Raw genomic sequence first — 18,354 nt, 5'->3', positions numbered from 1 at the left:
GGCCGGGGGCAGCGCCGTGAGGGACGCGGGAGGCCTCAGCCCTGCCCCGGCCCGGCCCGGCCCTGTCACACGGCCGGTGGCAAAGCGGGCGTCAGTGGCGCAAAGACACCACAAAAACAAGCGAAAAACGTTAAAAATGCAGCCGAAACACTGTGGGAAATCATAATTGCGTACGCTAGCACACGAACGGGGCATGTCCGCACCGACACGCGTTACACCGCCTCACAGGGCGCCGCCGCTGCCGGGCCGTGTGGTACCGCAGCGCTCGGCCCCCGGTACCGGCACGCGGCGCGTCGGGTGGTTCGGTAGCGAAACGCAGCTCCTGCCCCTGCTTTGGGGGCCGATCCCGTATTTTACATATGTCTGCGTGTCACAGACAGAGCTGCGGCGCCTCAGACAGAAGGGGGTGCTCCAGGAGCGCGCAGAGCGGCCGGCTCAGCAGCCATGTTCCTCTGGAAGGCAGCTCGGAAACCATAAAAACTGTCTGCGTGCAGCGCAGGGCACCCGCACAAACAGTTCTTCCAACTTCTGTATCTCCCGACTTTTCCTTAATCTGGATTCCCACAAAATGACCTATCCGGGGTCACTTTCCTTTCCACTCGTTAAAAATGAGAGCAGATCCCTTTCAAACGCGGGACCTTGGCTGCTAGATCTAGCTAAACAACTCTCAAGAAACTCCGAGGTCGTGGCGTGAGGCGCTGGCTCTGCCACATCACCGCGTGTGTCACCAGATGAGCATCACGTCACCCCGATCAGCAAACATTCCTGGAGTCCTATCCCCTGAGTCAGAGGCTGCCATCTGTCCTAGAAATGACAAAATGGCCCGGTTTTCCTGGGCTCCTCCCGTGCCCTGCAGAGCTGGTGTCGGAGGGCGGCTGAGGAACGGTTCCGGGACACGCGATGCCTCAGCGAAGCCGGTCAATGGATGCTCGGGTTACTTGGTGGCACGATATGACAACTCGTAAAGAAAAAAACATCCCAAAATAAAGTCAGTTTTCTAGCAAGGGAAATGATAATAAACCACATTAAATTACACATTAAAATGTACCATAAATTCTTAGGACCTACTCTCGTGCGACACCGCTAGCTGGAAGACTGGACGAGCAGCACTTCCATCATTCAGATCTGCTTTCTTTTCACTGAATTCCTTGTCATTTGGGTTAAAAGAGGGTCTTCATTTCTGTGATGCATAAACAATTATTTTAGGACAAAAAACATAGCGAGTTCGTTAAAATGTGTCCTGATGTTATTTAGTCCAAAACCATCAGCATTTAAGAACATCTGCAGTAGAATAAATAAAGTAATAGATTAGATAAGTATTTTGGAAAGCAGATAAACTAAGTAATTCAATATTTGGGGTTTCTGGATACAACAGGTAATATTTACTTTCTCCCAGAGAGACCCATTTATCACACTTCACAGTGGAGAGTAGATAATACATGTCTTTTTGGTAATCAACATTAAAGTGTGTTTGGGTGGGGCTATATTAAATAATTAGGAATGACTGAGGATGTTGGCTGCAATTACTTCAGGAAATGTACCCCCCCCTCGGAATTAATGATACTGTTGAAAATGTTTTTGTGTCAAAACTGCATCACACAATTTTGGAGAGCAATTAGCATGAAATGAGATGGAGGCTGCTGACAGTAATGTGCTGTCTTAAGTGTCACTCGTCTGTGAAATTACGCAAGTACCCCAGCGCCATGGCTGAGCATAGGATAATAAATATACCTGCATAATTAGCCTTAAAAGTGACATTACTCATCACAATGAACATTGCGACAAAGCAACTGGCCAGAACCGGACTTTGTACTTTACAGATTTCACCCCAAGGGTCTCAGTTTTGTGGGTAGGAGCAGACCTGAGGCACCGCTTCCCGCAGGCCCGGAGCGCTGAGCGAATCCTGCGAACTGCGGCCCTACAAGCGTGCTTTTCCCATCAGCGGCCTGCGTGATGTTCCTGGTGAAAGGAAGCACCTGGCTCTTTTCCAGGGTGCCACGGCGGCTTGCAGGCAGCAGCCCTGGCAAATCGTCAGCTGGGGCATTTTCTGCTTCTCAGATGATAGTTACTATAATCAGTATGGAGAAGGAACTGCTGATGGTTTCGTGTCCCTTTGCTGAGAAGCTAAACTTCCATCAGCAACGCAAGCTCAAAAGGTTGTTTTTTTTTTTCCTAGGAGTCGGACTTTGCAGTCTCACAAAGTCCTCAACTTTAAAGTGGATCCAGGAAGTTTATTTTGAACAAAGAGCATGTAAGGTTATTAATCCTTCCAGTGCAAGATGGGAGGCCAGATCCAGACTGTCCTCTACAAGTAACCGTCTGATGATTAAAACAAACCCGGTCCACGTGCTTCTGGCACGCTGCCGATGCAGCCTTCGGCAGAGGTTAGGTCTCCTTAACTCATGCCTCCGGTCCTTGCTCCATGACACTGCCAAACAGCAGGTCTGAACAACCCTGCGTGATGTTGTAAAATGTAAGAAAAAAAATTATCCGTGCCATTTCACTATTATTGCAGAAGATGCTACTGCTTTCTTGATGTCTGGACCTTCAGCAAGTCGGAGAATTGCTAAAAAGCTGATACTCGGTCTTTTCTCCAAAGTTGGTTTTCAACTCATTGTCATTCTGAAAAATCATACTGCCAGTGTGTGTGAGTCATGGGTGTAGATTAATTTATTTCACAGTGCAAAGAGGTTTTTATAATACTCTTTCAATGGATTGAATCATTCTTCGCTGATGACTTAAGGATGCTGTTTTATTTCTCTCTGGATTGCAAATGGAGTCTGGATCTCATCACTAAGTGTGACCCAAAACTATAAAGAAATATAATCATATATAATTAACTAGGCTTCGGTGTATCATTTCTTGGTTGGTACTTAGTTCTATGTGTTGTCAAGATGGCAATGTTTTTGTCCCAAGATAAAGGATTAATAATGATGCTAGTGGTAGTTAATTTCCATGTTTAATTGCTAAATATTACATGATAATCTCAGAAGAAAAAGGCACTCTTCAAGTCATTTAATCAGCAATAAATATACTTTGGAATAATTGATAACTCTGCGGATGAGTTTTCTTCATAGATTTTTTCAAATCCATTTTACTCAGAAGAGCATCAGATCAAATATTTATAATTTAGCACTAAAATACTGCCAAAATGTAGACCTAAAGGTTATGCCTTTAGATTAATTTCACACTCACAGCTTGAGGTGGATGCGGTTCATTTGCAGTGAAGATACTTAGTGCATAGTAGCGAGATACGCTTTCGTTTGACAAAGTTTCTGTTAAAAGTGACAATTTTCTCAGAGCTTAATATATTTTTAAAGTCTCAGGCACTCTGTTTAGCTGCAAAGGAGGTAGCTGGGTCTGTGTTTCTCCCTGTGCTTTGTCCCGGAGCGTGCCAGTGGCAGCGGTCCAGCGTCAGCAGTGGCCCAGCCTCTGCTGTCACCTCGTCCTGCGGCCAGCAGCGCCTGGCAGCGCGGCGGGGCAGGGTCAGCAGCCACCCTGCCCTTGCAGGGTGCTGGCTTCTGTGTCTGCAGGGCCTGGAGGTGGAAGCTGAAGCTTTGTATGAGCAGGGGGCAACACCGGGCTCCTCTGTCCAGCTGGGCTGCAAGCTGTGCAGCTTCCTCACTTCGAGGCAGGCCTAAATGTACAGCCCTGAACGTCCATAGTCTTTGGAGACCCGTGCATTTTTCTAATCATTTTATGCTATTATAAAATCAGCATTGTTTGTCCCAAGCACACCGCGTTGCCTTCCTCCAAGACGTCCCCTCTTGTCAGGCCGTGCACGCTGGAACCAGTTTTGCAGCATTTCAAGGTGCGCAGGTGTCAGTGGGGTTTGGCCACTTTTTAGTCTCAGTTTTGGATCAAACATACCAACGGCTGTGTCTGTGAGACTGGAAGAAAGGTGGCCTGTTATTTTCCCACATTTAAAAAATATCCCAGCCTGCAATTATTAATCACACCGGTTGTTCACCTGTTTTAACGGAAGCTTGTTTTTCTTTCTACAAGATCAGTTGCACAGGCATACGAAGGCTTCAGCCTCTCCATTTGCCAATAGGCACAACGCACTTTGTAAGATTTCAGATTTCACCAGGGAATTTTCCTCCAAATTCTAAATGTGAGAAAAAAAACATAATTTAGTGCTACAAGCTTTTCTGAAAAGCGGTGGTTCCTTAAAGAGGGAGAGGATGAGCAGGGAGGGGAGCTATCCTTAAAGCATAAATAGAGGTACATGCTGGGAAGCAGAGTTGTATTTTAAGGCATTCGTAAGCATTAGCCTAGTGATAGAGTTTTCTTTAGCAACTGCATGTTGGAGGATGAGAGCACACTAAGTGCAGCTAACAGAAAGCACAGTACCTCGACGGGAATTCAAAGAAACAGCAGGGGGAAGAAGCGGCATTAAGCTTTCAAGGTGAAGAGCCAATGTGCAAATTCCCAGAACAGGAAGAGGGCCTCGAGAGAGCTCTCGGCTTTCAAATAACATTAAGGCAGCTAACGTAAACGGACAGAAGCAAAGCAAAGGCAGCGCCGAGCTGCCTCCTGCCTGCAGTGAGGAGCAGAGCTCGCAGGGCCGCGGGACCAGGCAGTGCGGGGGCTTCGGTGGTGCTCAGGAAGCTGAGCCATGACCCAGCCCCAGCCGCCAGCCCCCGGTCAGCCCTGGCAAATGCCTGGAGGTCTAGGTGTGCTTTTTCAGACTGGAATGTATTTGCACCCCCCTTTTACACTGGGCAGGCTCCGAAGGTGGAGGGTCGCACAGCAAACAGCCGCTGGCTCCGGGAGCGCAGCTGGGAGCTCCTGGCTCCTCATCCTGGCCAAGCAGACCACTTTGAAGGATGTCAGTTTTTTTGTGTGCTGCTGGATTTTGGGGGCGTCCATCTCGCACCCACAAGGACTGCATAAATAACTAAGAATTGCATGCCATCAGTGTAGGACATTGTGCTTCTTCTTATTGCAACACAGTTGTAGCACATTTGATTCCACTTGTAAGGATGGCCCAGGAATAGGACTGTTAATGTGCCTCCTTTTTGATATCTCAAAGGGTTTTACAAATATAGCTCTTAATCCAGCAGCGTTCATGCCAAACCAAACACACTCCACCTGTGCAGAGTTGCTTGAAGACAAATTTTGTTCTCAGCTATATGCCTTGGAGCCCTCTGCTCCAATTATCTTACACACATATAATTGTGTGTACAATATAGCCTCAGCTAATTAAATTTCAGGAAAATAGGAGAGCACTTCAGCGTTGTGTGGGATTTGGTTAAGAGATCTCAGAGCTGTCAAAGAAAAGATTCATCTCACAACTCTTCCTCCTTACAGTAAACATGCCTCAGATCGGAGCCAAATATACTCTGCACTTCACACATCTGGGTATTAGCTCACTTTCATTATTGTAAATTACTTCCAGGAGAAAGACTGAATCATGGAATGGAGGGGGCTGAGAAATCTGCTTGCCTTAGAGACATTCATTTGATGTCATCTTTTTTCCCCTGCTCTTTTACCTGCTTTTCGGATTTTCGTCTTTGTTGCTTCCTTATTGCTTTTCTAAGGCAATATTGTCATAGCACATCCGTGCGATTTTTTCATCATGATCCATTGGTGCTGCTATGCCGTATCCAAACCACACTATGATGGCATTGCTTCAGCCCTTGAGATGTTTAGGGGCTCTCCTAATATTCTGCCAGCGATTGGAGGCAAAAGAGGCCAAACAGAGGCCTGGACGTGCAGGTGATCCGCTCCATTCTGACAGCCTATCCCTCCACACAAGTGGCCCCGTCGGTGCCAGGTTCATGTGTCTGAGTCACGTAGGAGTTGCGGGACCGTGCCCGTGCTTGCGAGATGCCGGGCTGCTTCGTTATGAAGTGACCAATTAGCCCGGCGCGGTGGGCAGTGCAGGGGCCTGGGGCTGCACCTCCGCTCGGGTTTTGCCTCTGATCAGCAGTTCAGCTATTCCCTCTCCGTACCTCAGTTTTAAGCAGAAATCATTCCACTGACTCAGCTGGGTGCAATGGGGCTTAATTGTTGTCTATAAAGGGCTTTGGAATCCGAAGTGATCGACGCCGTTGAGCGTGTGTGCAATTAGGAATTGCGTGCCGCGCTGTGGGCTCAGCTGCGGGGCCTGAGCGAACAAACAAGTTCATTTGCCTTGGAATGGCAAACGTTGGGAAACTATGCAAAAGTACTCTGAGTCGGGCTTTTTATTTTTATTTTCTTTTTTTTTGAAATGTAGTGCTAATGGATCCATTGTTTCACGTAAAGGTTTCTACCACTTTTGTTATAGTGTGTGTGACATTCACAGTACTCTTTGTTCCATTAGCAAAGTAATTTGAGAGAGTTTATTATCCTTTGGAGACTTCACTGCTTGCTGCTTAACTTCCATGTGATTGGACCCTGGAAAAATCTCTTAAAATAGTGCACGAGCCTAAAAATAGTGATGAATTAGTCGTTTCTTAGGAATAAAATAATTAATTTGGTGCACTTTGGAAGATCTGAAACGTTAGGAAACACCACTTACTGCTTCCTCTTTCTCTTCAGAGCCACCAAAACACGCGGAAGGCTTTATGGTGGAGTCAAGGTGCCTCTCGCCTCGCAGTTTGAAATCGTAATTTGTTTGTATCAGCTGCAGTTGCTTTACTTCAGAGGAACAGAGAAATAGCATTTAATCAGCATGTTCTGAATCACTGGTGAAAGGAATCGCTCCCTAATCTGAATTTATTGCACCGGGCCACACTCTAGATGCGAGGAAATGGCACACGGTGTTGTTATTCCTGGGCCCAGCAGCCGAGGCTGCCTGCCGTGTCGGTGCCCGCGGGACTGCGCCCGCCTGGGTCCCACCTCGCTAAGTGGCTCGTGCGCCCCGCTGAGCGAAACGCGCTCGCTCTGATTCACCGAGAGAGCTCAGCGGTGGGCTGGCTGCTGGAAAGCGTCAGGGTTCGCTGAGCCACACGTGTGGGAATATTTTCTCCTTGCCATTAAGCCTTCAGTCACTCGGGGCTGAGGCAGCGCTGCAGGCAGCGGCGGCGCGAGCCGGGGAAAGTCGGTGAAGGGTGAGCCGCGGCACCGGGGCGTGCAGGAGGAGACGGAGAGCAGGGCACGGCTGCTGTCCCCCGACACAAGGGGTGTAAACCGTGCTCACCGCTACAGGGGGGACCTTCGGTGCCAGGTCGCTCACTCCCTGAGCTTCAAACCCCATGTGAAGGGCAACCCTCAGCAGCAGCGCCCTGCTTGGCACAGCCTCGGGGAGCCTTCCTGCCCCTTTACCAGCCTCGTTGCCCTCCTCTGGGTGCTTTCAGGGACCATACCAACATTTTTATGTTGTGGAGCCCGGAGCTGCACGCAGCATTCAAGGTGAGGCCTGAAAAAAAGAGGATGGCTGCAGCTAAGCGGGCTGTGGGTCTGCAGAGAGCTCTGTGGCCAGAGGAGGGCAGGTTCTGTACCAACCTACGAGTCTCCTCATCCAAAATGGTCTTGCCTCCAGCCTGTCATTGAACTCCCACAGGGAGATGCTGGAGAGGCCAAATGGCCAAAAAGTGTCATATACAGAATGAGCAGTAATGACCAAGTGTGGCAGAGGCCCCATCACCGGGCTGGCCTCTTAAATTGCTTTGTTTTCATGCTCGGATGAGTTGCTAACCTTCCAATAAACACCAGAGTCATTATAATAAAAATGTGGAAAATGCTATCATTAAACCACACCGGTTTATTTTTCAAGTGCCTCTTTCTGGGACATCAAATTCATTTAGATCATTCTCAAAAGCCACAAATCCTGAATGGGTGCAGTAATGTGTGTGGTGGGAGGCGAGAGCACAAGGCACATTAAATTGGGTAGAGGCAGGGCTCTGACAGGAGAGCTCGGCTGGGTTTATTGCAGGGGGTTAAGACGTGACGCCTCGGGCTGCTCACCCCTCTTGCCCCCAGTTTTGCAGATTGAAACCCTGGTTCATGCCCTGACGTCTCAGCTCGAGCCCCGTGGTGGAGACGGTGCAGGAGACAGAGGAGGCAGATCTTGGAGAGTCCGAGCAGTGAGCAGTGACCAGGAGCCAGGGCTCTTCCTATAGCAGAGCCTTCCCCTCACAGAAAGACACGTTTTGTTCCAAAATAAAGAAAAAGGCCTTAGATTCTTTCAGCTGCAGAGCCAGATGGTTAGATCCCACTCCCCATCACCTCTACAAGTTCGGAATAACTTCATCGAGGGTTTGCCTGAGCACTGGGGAAGCTGAGCAAAGTCTTGGCTCAGTCTCCGCGTTGTTGGCAAATGTGGTGCTGGGGCTAATTGTGTTAATTAAGTGAAAACATAGACGTGAGGTTTTTGAAAGAGCTTGAGGCTGGCTGGACTCTGCTCAGATGTAAACAAGCGCATGTAGCTTATAGAAGTGACCTAAAAGGCTGAAATCCTGAGTGAGCCTGCACTAAACTTTCACAGGAGCCAGGCGTTGTTCAAAAGCTCTTTGTCTGCCAAGAGGAATCAAGATTTTGTTCATCTGAGGAGTTCCTGGCACGAAGGCCCCCTCGGAGCAGCACAGCATGATCGATGTGTCCACGGGCGTGCTTGCAGTGTCTGCAGAAACATCAGTTCTGTGAGCGGGATAGGGTTACCCAGAATAGAAATAGAAGATAAATTGCTTCTCAGCTGTTTTGTTCCTATGATATTTGAAAATACTTGGGAGGGGAAGTGTGCACTGTGCTAGGGAGCCGGAGCCTTCACGCACCGGCTTGGAGCATCTTGAGGTGCCACGCACAGGTCGTTCGGTGCATGGGGAGGAAAGGGTTCGGTTCAGCTCCCGGAGGGTTTATCAGCATGACAAGTTATTCAAGTTATGCCAAAAATACACAGAAAAGACAATTCAGGCAGAGCTCTAGGAATGCAGAAATCTTCCACTCCTGGCAGGAAGCTTGAGCCCACGTTTGTATGTTGATGCAGCCAAACACAAGCTGCTGAGCTGCCGGCTCGGTTTGGAACTGGGGCAGGGTTGGAGACAAGTCTCTGCCTTTTCCAGACCCCAGCACCGGGTTGTTCAGAAATGACACTGCTCTCGGGCGGGAGGAGGTATAATGGCTTTTTATTGAGTGAAATAAAGCTGATAGCGCGTGTCCCATCGTGAACTGGGGTTTGGTGACCAGGGATGCGATGTGATTGTCTGTGTGCTGTACTGATGCCCTTCATTAATGGCTCTATTGAAACAGGGAAGTGCTGAGGCCATTCATAATTTCCAGAGCACTCAAAGTGTGACAAAAATAGCCTGTCCATCAGTGATCTGCTCAGTGGAAGACGGAAGCCCGGCTCCATCCTTATGGTAAACCTGGGTGCTTCCAAGAAGTTGTGCCATGACTGAATTCGACTCTCCGTGTCTGGATCAATAACAAAAATGTTTTCGGTTCTGCAAGCACGTGACTTCTTACTCTCAGCTCAGGAAGAGGCAAGAATGCCCTTCAGAGCATCCAGGAATTTCACTCCCTCCTCACCTTTCCTGAACAGGAAAAAAGTGAGGCTTTGCGCTGACCCATTTACACTTCCCTGTGTCTCAATGCTGCTTTGCAATTTTGCTCAGCATCCCTGGGCAGAGGGGCAGGGTGGATGCTGGTTCAGAGGGAGCCCGACGGCGGGCAGCAGGCTGCCCACATGGGAACACATTGAAATAGCAACACGGAGAGGTGAAATGGGCACATAGGAGCATGCAAGATGCTGAGAACAAAATTAATCAAGTTACCGTGCGGCCTGAAGAACAGAAATGATTTAGTCATAGTTTAGGGTATTATGCCAAGAAATTGGGTAATAAACTCAGTAAGCAAGAGGAACTGGAATTGCTCACCAATGAGCATCAGTATGACCTACTTGGTTTTATCAGGGAATCTGGGGGGAAAAGTCAGCTGACTGAAAGGGCAAAACTGGTGGTTACAACCCGTAAGAAGAACTGAGCTGCTGAAGAGGAGGGGGAGCAGCACTGACAGATCCACTGCAAGCAGCCGTGAACACTTTGCTGCAGGAGAAAGTGCAAGTGGCTGCTTGCTCCAGCTCGCTGCAGCTGCTGAATCGCACGAGGGAGCAGAGCAGCCAGCTCCTTGCATCTCTCCAAAATACCTACAGACAAAACATCGTGTGGTCGCAAGGTTTCCATCCAGGCAATGTACTGCAGGAGGCTGCAGGACTGGTGTTACTGAACCCTAAACACTCACGATTAACGTGTGTAACAAGTGGCACCAGAGGACCATTGGAAGGGGCTGAAATTGTCGGGTCCTGTCACTTCTCTGGAGTGTGAAGGCTTCAGGGAGGGGAGCACAAGCTGGCAGGCATCCCAAGGGAATCCCCAAGAGCAGGCTGTGATCCCCTGGGTAGCATTCATAGCGGGGCGAGCTGTGCACGAGCACAGCAGCCCCCAGAGCCCCCGGCACAGGCACGGTGTCTTCTCTCTTCCCACTGCTTTGCACCTCTTTAGCAAGCCCATTTTGCCCTGCACCATGGCAAGTTCAGAGGCACTGAGAAGTGCCCTGCTCAGAATTAATCTTGCTGAAAACCACCGGTTTCTTCTTACTTACAGTTCCTCCAGGGCGTGTTCCTGTGCCTTGCAGCTCGTTCCTCTCTGGGCAGTGAGGTGGGGGGCGCAGATCCCCTCTGGGGGTCCTCACTTGCGGTCAGTTTGAAACCTCTCTCTTCCTCCAGCACTAAATCCTGCTGCCGTCGGGCAGGTCCTTGGGGTCTTGGGGGGGGGATGCTGAGCTGAAGAGAGCTTTGTGGGGCTGCAGGGGTGGCGCAGGGCTGCGGACGGGTGCTTGGGGCCGGGAGGGGGCTGCCCAGGGGCTCAGGGATGCTTGGGGCGGTGCAGAGGATGCCGGAGGCTGCGGCGGGGGCGCGGGGGGCGGCAGGGGGACGCTCGGGGCGGCGGGGGGATGCTGCGGGCTGGGAGGGCTGCTGGGGGCCAGGGGAGGGGAGGCCGAGGGGCGGCGGGGGGGAGGTCCGCGGGGCGGCGGGGGGCTGCGGGGCGGAGCCGCGGGGTGCCCCTCCCGGCGGCGCTATAAACCGGCGGGGCTCGGGCGCGGGGCTGCCTTCGCTGGGGCACCCGGGGCCGGGGCGGCCGGGAAGCCTGCTGCCCGCAGCGATGGCGAGGGGGCGGCTGTCGGGGGGCGCCTGGGGGGCCCTGGTGCTGCTGGGGCTGATGCTGCCGGCGGCCCCGCCGGCCGGCGCTTGGTACAAGCACGTCGCCAGCCCCCGGTACCACACGGTGGGGAGAGCCTCGGGGCTGCTCATGGGCGTCCGCCGCTCCCCGTACCTCTGGCGCCGGGAGCTGCCGCCCGAGCCCCCCCGCCGCCCCGGGGGTCCCGCGCCCGCCGCCCCCCAGCCCCCGGGCCGCCCCGACGGGGGGTCCCCGCCGCCCGCCCCCCCCCCGCCGCCGCCGCCGCCGCCGCATCCCGGTCCCGGCCGCCTCCTGCAGCGCCTGCTCCGGCGGGGCTGGGGCTGGGGGGGGCCCCGACCGGCCCCCGCCCGGCCGCCGCCCGCCGCCCGCGGAGCTCAGGTAAAGCGGGACCCGACGGCAGGGCGCCGGGAGGGGGCGCGGGGACGGGGCGCGGGGATGTCCCGCTGCACAGGGCCGGGGAGGTGGCGCTTTGGGGTGCGGGAGCCTTGCTGCGGTCCCCCTGCGGCACCCTGGGGGGCTGGAGGGGTGCCAGCGGGTGTCTGGGTGCGGGAGCCTTGCTGCCGTCTCCCACCGTGCAGGCATCGGGGGTGGGGGGTGGGGGGACGCCCGGTGGGAGAACAACCCGAGCAGAGACCCCACGGCATCGCCGGGCTGCGGGGAGATGCCCCCTGCACCAGGGGGGATGCCCCGGCTGGGGAGTGGGGAGCCGGGACCCCGCGGGACAGCCCGCGCCGTGGGGGGGTTCCAGCCCCGGCTCTGGGTGGCTGCGGTCGCGTGAGCTTGCGGAAGTCTCCGCTGCGTCTTGAAACTTGGACCCCGAGGTCCCAGCAGGATGGAGCGGGCAGCCCAGGCTTCCTCCCGGTGAGATGCGTTCGGAGGGGCTGCACCTGGGTCTGGGGGCAGAAAAAGGAGCTGGGGGATTTCTGTGCCCGTGTTTGGGGTATCCCAAATCCGCACCCTGCAGGGACCGAGCTGTCAGTGCCATGGAGGGGTGTTTGTGGTGCTGGAGGTGCTGAGGAGCTCCCGGCATCACCCCTCTGCAGGACCCCTCTCCCTGCCCTCTCCGCTTGGCCAAGCTGCGTGGGACTGCTTTGGGGCTGTGTCCAAACATTAAATCTATTTTCCCTCATGTAAAGCAGGAGCCAACATCCGGCTGAAATCCAGGGATGCTTTTAGATGTTGGATCGGCCCCGAAACACGTAGCCATGTTCCCATCCACACCCCCCGCCTTCATTTTTTGGAGGCAATATGGGATTATTAACTTTTGGGGAAAGCCCAGGCAGGTCAGCTCAGCCAGCCCCTCCGGCAGCCTGGCTGGAAGCACGGACAGAGCCTGTGTCGCGGTGAGGGCGCAGCGCTCTGATTCCGCAGCAGAATCTCCACGAGATCCTTGCAGCAGGTCCCAGCCCGGTACCTGGGTGTTCATACAGGTGCTTGAGCCGTGGGGCTTGATTTGTGTGCGCTGTCTCTTGTGGGAACAGAAGGGGTCCGCAGTGCTGGTGGGGAAGCTCTGAGCCCACGTCGTGAGTCCGTGGCTGGTTTTGAGCACTGTTCAGAGGGGAAATGTCCTTGTGGGGAGGGCAGAGCCGGGTGATGGGGCCACAGCTGGATGTCCTGGGTAATAACCATGTAATAACCTGGGGTCCTTTTCTTCTTTCAGCCTCTCCCAATTGAAGACGTGGCTCTGCTCCGCTGAAGGGTCCCGGCAGGGATGCTCCGGGCGCTGGAGGAGCACTGGCTGCCCGAGGTGGGGACTGTTTCCGTGGCTGGTGAGGAGGAGTTTCATCGGCGGCTCTCCGGGTTTCTGACCTCTCCGAAACCATACAGACAGCTGCGTTCAAAAAAAATCCGATTTTTCTTGCCCACTGTCCAGACACAGTGGTAAATTCATCTTGTTTTCAGGTCAACTTAGTGCTATAAACTTGGGGAGAAATAAAACAGGGAAAATATTTATTTTGTTTATTTTTTTTAGATTTCTGTACTAGCTTGTTTGCAATATAACACAAACATGTACTGTTTGCTTCCTAGGAACCTGCCCTCATTAAAATGAGAAATGATCAAAGGAAACGTGTTTCATGTTGCAATTTATTTTATTTTTATTTTATTTATTTATTTATTTATTTATTTATTTTTTAGCAGAAGCTGGCATGGCTCAGACAGGGCTCAGACACTTTGGTGTTCTGGTCACTCCCAGGTTTTTCTGATGTGATTTAACTCCTTGACAGAGTTTCTTCTGCAGCCGTACAGTGAATCTCCTTTAGTGCCCATCGGGGAGTTACTGCCGGGGGGTTCTCAGCTAAGATGACCAAGTTTGAAATCTTTCCTGGACCCTGTTGAACGAAAGCTCTGCAAGTGCTCGCTGCTCTGGTTGCTTGTTTCTCTGTTTAGAGCTTAATTGTGATTTCATCTCTGCTGATGAAAGAGAAAAGCTGTTCCCCGCTAAAACAGGGTGTGGGCGCTGGGCCAGGGGGGGCGAGGCAGTAACACACGTGCTGGGATGGGTGGGATCTGGATTTTGGGGGGTCCGGCTGCTGTGGTGGGATCACAGCGCGGGGACAGCGGGGCTGCCTGCCGCCTGCTTCCCATCGGAAGGGAGAATCCCCGCTGGTGCCTGCCAGGGGGCATTTCAGCGTTTTGCACGTGAAGGATCGGTTTCCCCTCCGTGTCCCCTCTCTGTTTCCCCCACGGTTTCCAAGTTTGACAGATTCCTGCTCCTCATTAGCGCAGCACGGTACGCGGATGGCACAAATGGCAGATAATTGCCCCTAACCCATTAGGCTGTTGCACTTGAGCAGGGCCAGGGCTGCTGCAGTGCCAATCAGCCTCTGGAGTGGCCGCAGAGGCGGTTTGCTGTTCTCGATGGAGGTAAGTGGCAAAATGAGGTGGGAAACGTAAAGGTCAGCATCGCACGGGGGGTGCACGGAGAGGGCGACGAAGGGCGATGTGACGAGGGACACGACTTGAGTGTGCTCCCACCCCCGTGCGTAGGAAAGAAGCACTCGTGTGTGTCGATATTGGGGCAAAACCAGCAGATGCTCAGTTAACCACAAGCCCTTTTACCTTGTAAAATATTCCTTCCTGCTGCTGCGGAGGAGCACGAGCTGATTCCCCAAAGGGAAAACTTTGCTGGGGCAAAGTAATTTCCCTTGTGCTCTCAGCTCTCTGGAGACATCTGAGCATTCCCTTGGGTCAACGATCCCAGTAAACAGGAAGAAACCTTACAAAGGCATTTAATTACCCCTCTCTGACAAGCATTAATCCAATCCCATCTTAAAGGCAAGTCCCAGGAGAGCTTTGCCTCCATCCTGCCCGCGGCCATGCAGATGCTCCGGGGTCTGTGTGCCTGGACCGGGGGGACCCTGAGACAAAATACAGCACCGGGGTTTTTTGGGGGAGGCTGCTTGTGGGGGGAACGGGGTGGCACCGGATGGCTTTGCCATGCCATCTTGTGGCCATGCCGATGCTGTGGGACAGGAGAGCTGGGAGCAGGGCAGGGGCTCTGAACCACGTCCCCATCCCAGAGCAGCCCTGGAGGGGGCAGCTCCCATGGGTGCCCTTCTGCCTGCATAGCCCCTGCCAAAACCAGGGGGCTGGGAACTTGGGGCTGAGGCTGACCCGCGGCTCTGCGTGGGGATTGGGGTGGCACGCGGAGGAGCTCTGGAGCTCCGGGTCCCCATGCAGGGCCCGGGGAGCCTGGGCCTGGCTCCGGCCCCCGTACAGATCTATCCCTGCAATGTGGGAGCTCTGCAGGCCCAAAACGGGGGCCGGCTGACACAGTGAGGCTTTCCCAGACGGGGTGCTCCGTCACCCGCCCGTCGTGCCAGTGGGTGCGTTTTGTTCCAGCCCAAGTGATGGGCGAATCCTGGGGGCTGCAGCACGCAGGAAGATGTCCCACCCCTCCTGGCCCGAGCCCGGGGCGGCTCCGCTTCCTTCCTGGCTCCCGGCCTCTCCCAGGAGGCCAGCGGCATCCACCAGGCCGCGGGCACGTGGGGCCGGGCCGTGGCTGCTCAGGTCTGGGTCAGGAACCGCAGCCCCGGAGGAGCCGACGCGGGCTCCTGCTTGGGGCTGTGCACACAATGGCTGCGGGGCCCTGAGCGCTCCGGGAGGAAGAAAACTCCCCGAGGAATTTCCTCCCCAGTGGAGCTGCCCAGGAGCTGCTCCTCACCCTGCCAGGCCAGGGCTGAGCCCTGCTGTGTCAGGGCAGCTCCTGCTCGGGGCGGCGATGGGCTGGGACGGCGAGCCCTCGGCAGGGCTGGTAGCCCCGGTGGTGCGGGAGATGGCCCCGGAGGTCCCTGGGGACCTGATGCTGTGCCGTGCCCGGCTGTACTGGGATGTGCCAGGATGTGCCGGGCTGTGCCGGGCTGTGCCGGGTCTGCAGCAGGCGCGTTCCCAGCCCGCAGGCTGTCCACAGCCTCATGCCGATGCCGCTTTGGGGAATTGAAAGGCTGGAGATAAGGGCGAGGAGATGCAGAGAGCAGGGAGATAACGCTATCTCTGTGCTTTTGGCTTGGCCTATTTCAAAGTTGTTGGGAGGGCTGATAAGGCAACAGCGGCTCCGAGACACAGGCAGAGATCTCCCTCGCCGAGCTGGAGCAGCCTGGGGCTGTTCCCGGGAGCCCAAAGGGGAAACGCCAGGGGCAGGACCCCCGTGCTCCCATCCTGAGGGCTGGGGAGCACCGTGCCGGCTCCATGCCCATCCACGGTGTGGCTGAACGGCGACTTTCTCACCCAGCGGCAGTGCTGCCGGCCTGGCCGGGCCCGGCAGTGACCTTGCGGGTGCATTCCTGCCCGGGGAGTTCCCCCCCGCCACGCTGCTATTTCCGCAGACGTGGGCACCTGCGCTGCGCTGCCACCAGCCTCGCCCGGGGTGGGTGCTCTGGGGATGGGTGCACCCAGGGATGGGTGCTCCAGAGCCCTCTGGAGGGCTCGGTGCTGCTCTCTCTTACATCCACTTTCAGTTCCGATTTACTGAGCCTGAAGCAAAGCATGCAATTAGCGTGCTGCCCTGGCTATTTAATAAAACGAACAGGGCTAATTACTTGCTAGCAGAGCCTGTTGTCTCTGGTGCTGGACTGAATTGAGCAGGGTGGTAATTGCTAGCATCTGGGAGAGGCACCGGGCATCCCGACGGGCTCGCTGAATCCCACTGCTCCCGGTGTGCCCGGGGCAGGGCAGCCCTGGGAGCGTGCAGCCTTGGGTGAGGGTCTGGGACCCGCCTGTGGGAATTCATGGCCCTGGCTGGAAATGTCAGCGCCCGATTTTCCTTTTTAGTGTGCTGGAATGATAGGGACAAACACGTGGGGAGAGTGACGGATGTCTTCCCAGGGTGGTGGTTGGTACTTTCTGTGTTACACAGCACACACACACAGGTATTCCTCGGACGGGGACGGGCTGTCACCAGCCACGTCCCTGCACAATGCCAGGTGCAGTCGGCCTCTGTCTGGCGCAACACCTACAGCCCTGTTATCTGGTTGCAAATAACGACGGGCTCGGGCAGATTCCTATCTGCCAGCCCGTGAAGCAGGCACCCCCAGCTCCCGGGAGCACAGCTGAGCTGCCCGGACTTTTGCAACCCACAAAGCGTGTTATTAATCCTCCCGATGATTAATTCTCCTATCCCTACAAACCTCACCTGCAAATTGTTTACAGCTCAATAGTGCCACACAAGGAGGCCTAGAGAAAGCGAGGCGGCGCGTTGCACAAGCCCTCCCCTCGCTCCCGGGCCCTCCCGCAGCACAAACACACCGCCGGCCTTTCCCTGCTCCGTGAGAGCCCCGCCGGGACCAACGGGCACGGCCACCCCACACGGAGCTACGGCAAACCGAGGGGGGAAGGCAGCTCAGGCTGTCACCGTGTCCGTGCCAGGGACGCCTGGCAAAGGCTGGGACGTCGGTTCTTAGCGCTCAGGGATAGTTGCACGAGTGGCAACGGCCCTCCGCAGCTGCCGGTGCGGGACCAGCAGGCATCACTGCCAGCTCTGGTCAGAGGGCGCTGGCAGGGAGGAGGAAGAGGCTGCGTGGGAGGAAGAGCATTGCCCCGTCAGCAGCTGCCTGCTCCCACGGCTGAGGTGGGACCGGTGTCTGACGAACGCTGCGTGCAGAGGAGGCGAAGGGAGCGCCAGTGTCGTGGCAGCTTGAAAACACCCCGTTGGTCGGGCCAAAAATGCCTCTCGGGTGGAAGATGGCCCAAAGGCACGTGCAAAACTTTCTTTGGAAGTACACGGCCCAGCGGCTCCGTCACCAGCCCTGGCAAACCGCCCTCCGCCTCCCGTCCTACCGCCCTTCCACCAGCTCAAAGCGAGCCGGTGGGAGCAGGCTCGGGTCGAGCAGCCGAGTCGTTGCCGATTTCTGAATCAGGCAGACCCTAAGCTATGAGCCTTAGAGATCCGCCGCTCCTCCAGCGCGGGGAGCCTGCCCGTCCGCCCGCATTTCTGCCGTTGTGAAACTTCTCGGAGCGCGCGTGTGTGCGTTTTGTGTCGGTTACGCAACGCTGCCGGCCCGAAAGCAAACAGAGTTGGCACACAGGTGTAATTCCGTGACACCGCTTCGCGCAGCGCGGCGGGTGAATTACAGGCAGATGTCAAATCAAGAGCCTCAAACCCTCCCAGCTCAATTAGCACACGGGTCCCGAAAACTTCCCCTGCGTTCAGGTGAGCCCAGTTAGGACGTAGCTGTTTGCATGAATCAACACACAGAGAGGTAAGTGGAAGGGAAAATCATCTGTGCAGCGTCTGCTGAGTCTAATCACGGCTCTGTCATACCAGAAGGTGCGGGAACCCCCCCACGGTCTCTCCTCCTCTTTTTTGGCCGTGGTGGGCCACAAATGGGCGGCTGTGGCTTGGGAAGCAGCAAGCTCACGTGGAAGGGGTTTGTACTGTGCAAGGGTGCACGCTTGTAGTTTCAATGTAGTTGAAACAACGTAGTTTCAAGTTCTTTCCAACTGCTTTACATGAAGCTGGATGCCTTTTGGGGATGATGAGTCTGAAAAATGTCAACTAATTCACATTGTACTTTAGAAAATATGTAAGTTAAAAAATAAACATTTTGGGAAAGTGCACACATTCCATTTTCACCTCTTTGAAATGATATTTCCCCCTTCTTACTTTACAAGTCACCAACAGTTCAAAAAAAATGCCCCAAAGGGTTAAAATGTTCTGTCTGACCACCCAAAAGATTTTCTCACTTGTGCTTTTATTGCACTGAATAAAAAGAATAACTTTTTTGTTCAAATA

At 54.4% G+C, this 18,354-nt stretch overlaps 1 protein-coding gene across 1 annotated transcript; it reads left to right on the top strand.

The window, feature by feature from the left end:
• The first annotated feature begins 10,992 nt into the window (after window positions 1-10,992).
• Window positions 10,993-13,209, top strand: NPW (neuropeptide W). Its single transcript, XM_083799936.1, has 2 exons — window positions 10,993-11,501; window positions 12,784-13,209. The coding sequence occupies exons 1-2, from the start codon at window positions 11,088-11,090 to the stop codon at window positions 12,817-12,819; spliced, it is 450 nt and encodes a 149-aa protein (XP_083656062.1). The 5' UTR covers window positions 10,993-11,087; the 3' UTR covers window positions 12,820-13,209.
• Window positions 13,210-18,354: the final 5,145 nt, after the last annotated feature.

This window comes from Anser anser, assembly GCF_964211835.1.
Source record: "Anser anser genome assembly, chromosome: 15".
Lineage (NCBI taxonomy): Eukaryota > Metazoa > Chordata > Aves > Anseriformes > Anatidae > Anser > Anser anser.
Note: the sequence above shows the minus strand (reverse complement) of the source record. Positions and strands in the feature narration are given on the sequence as shown.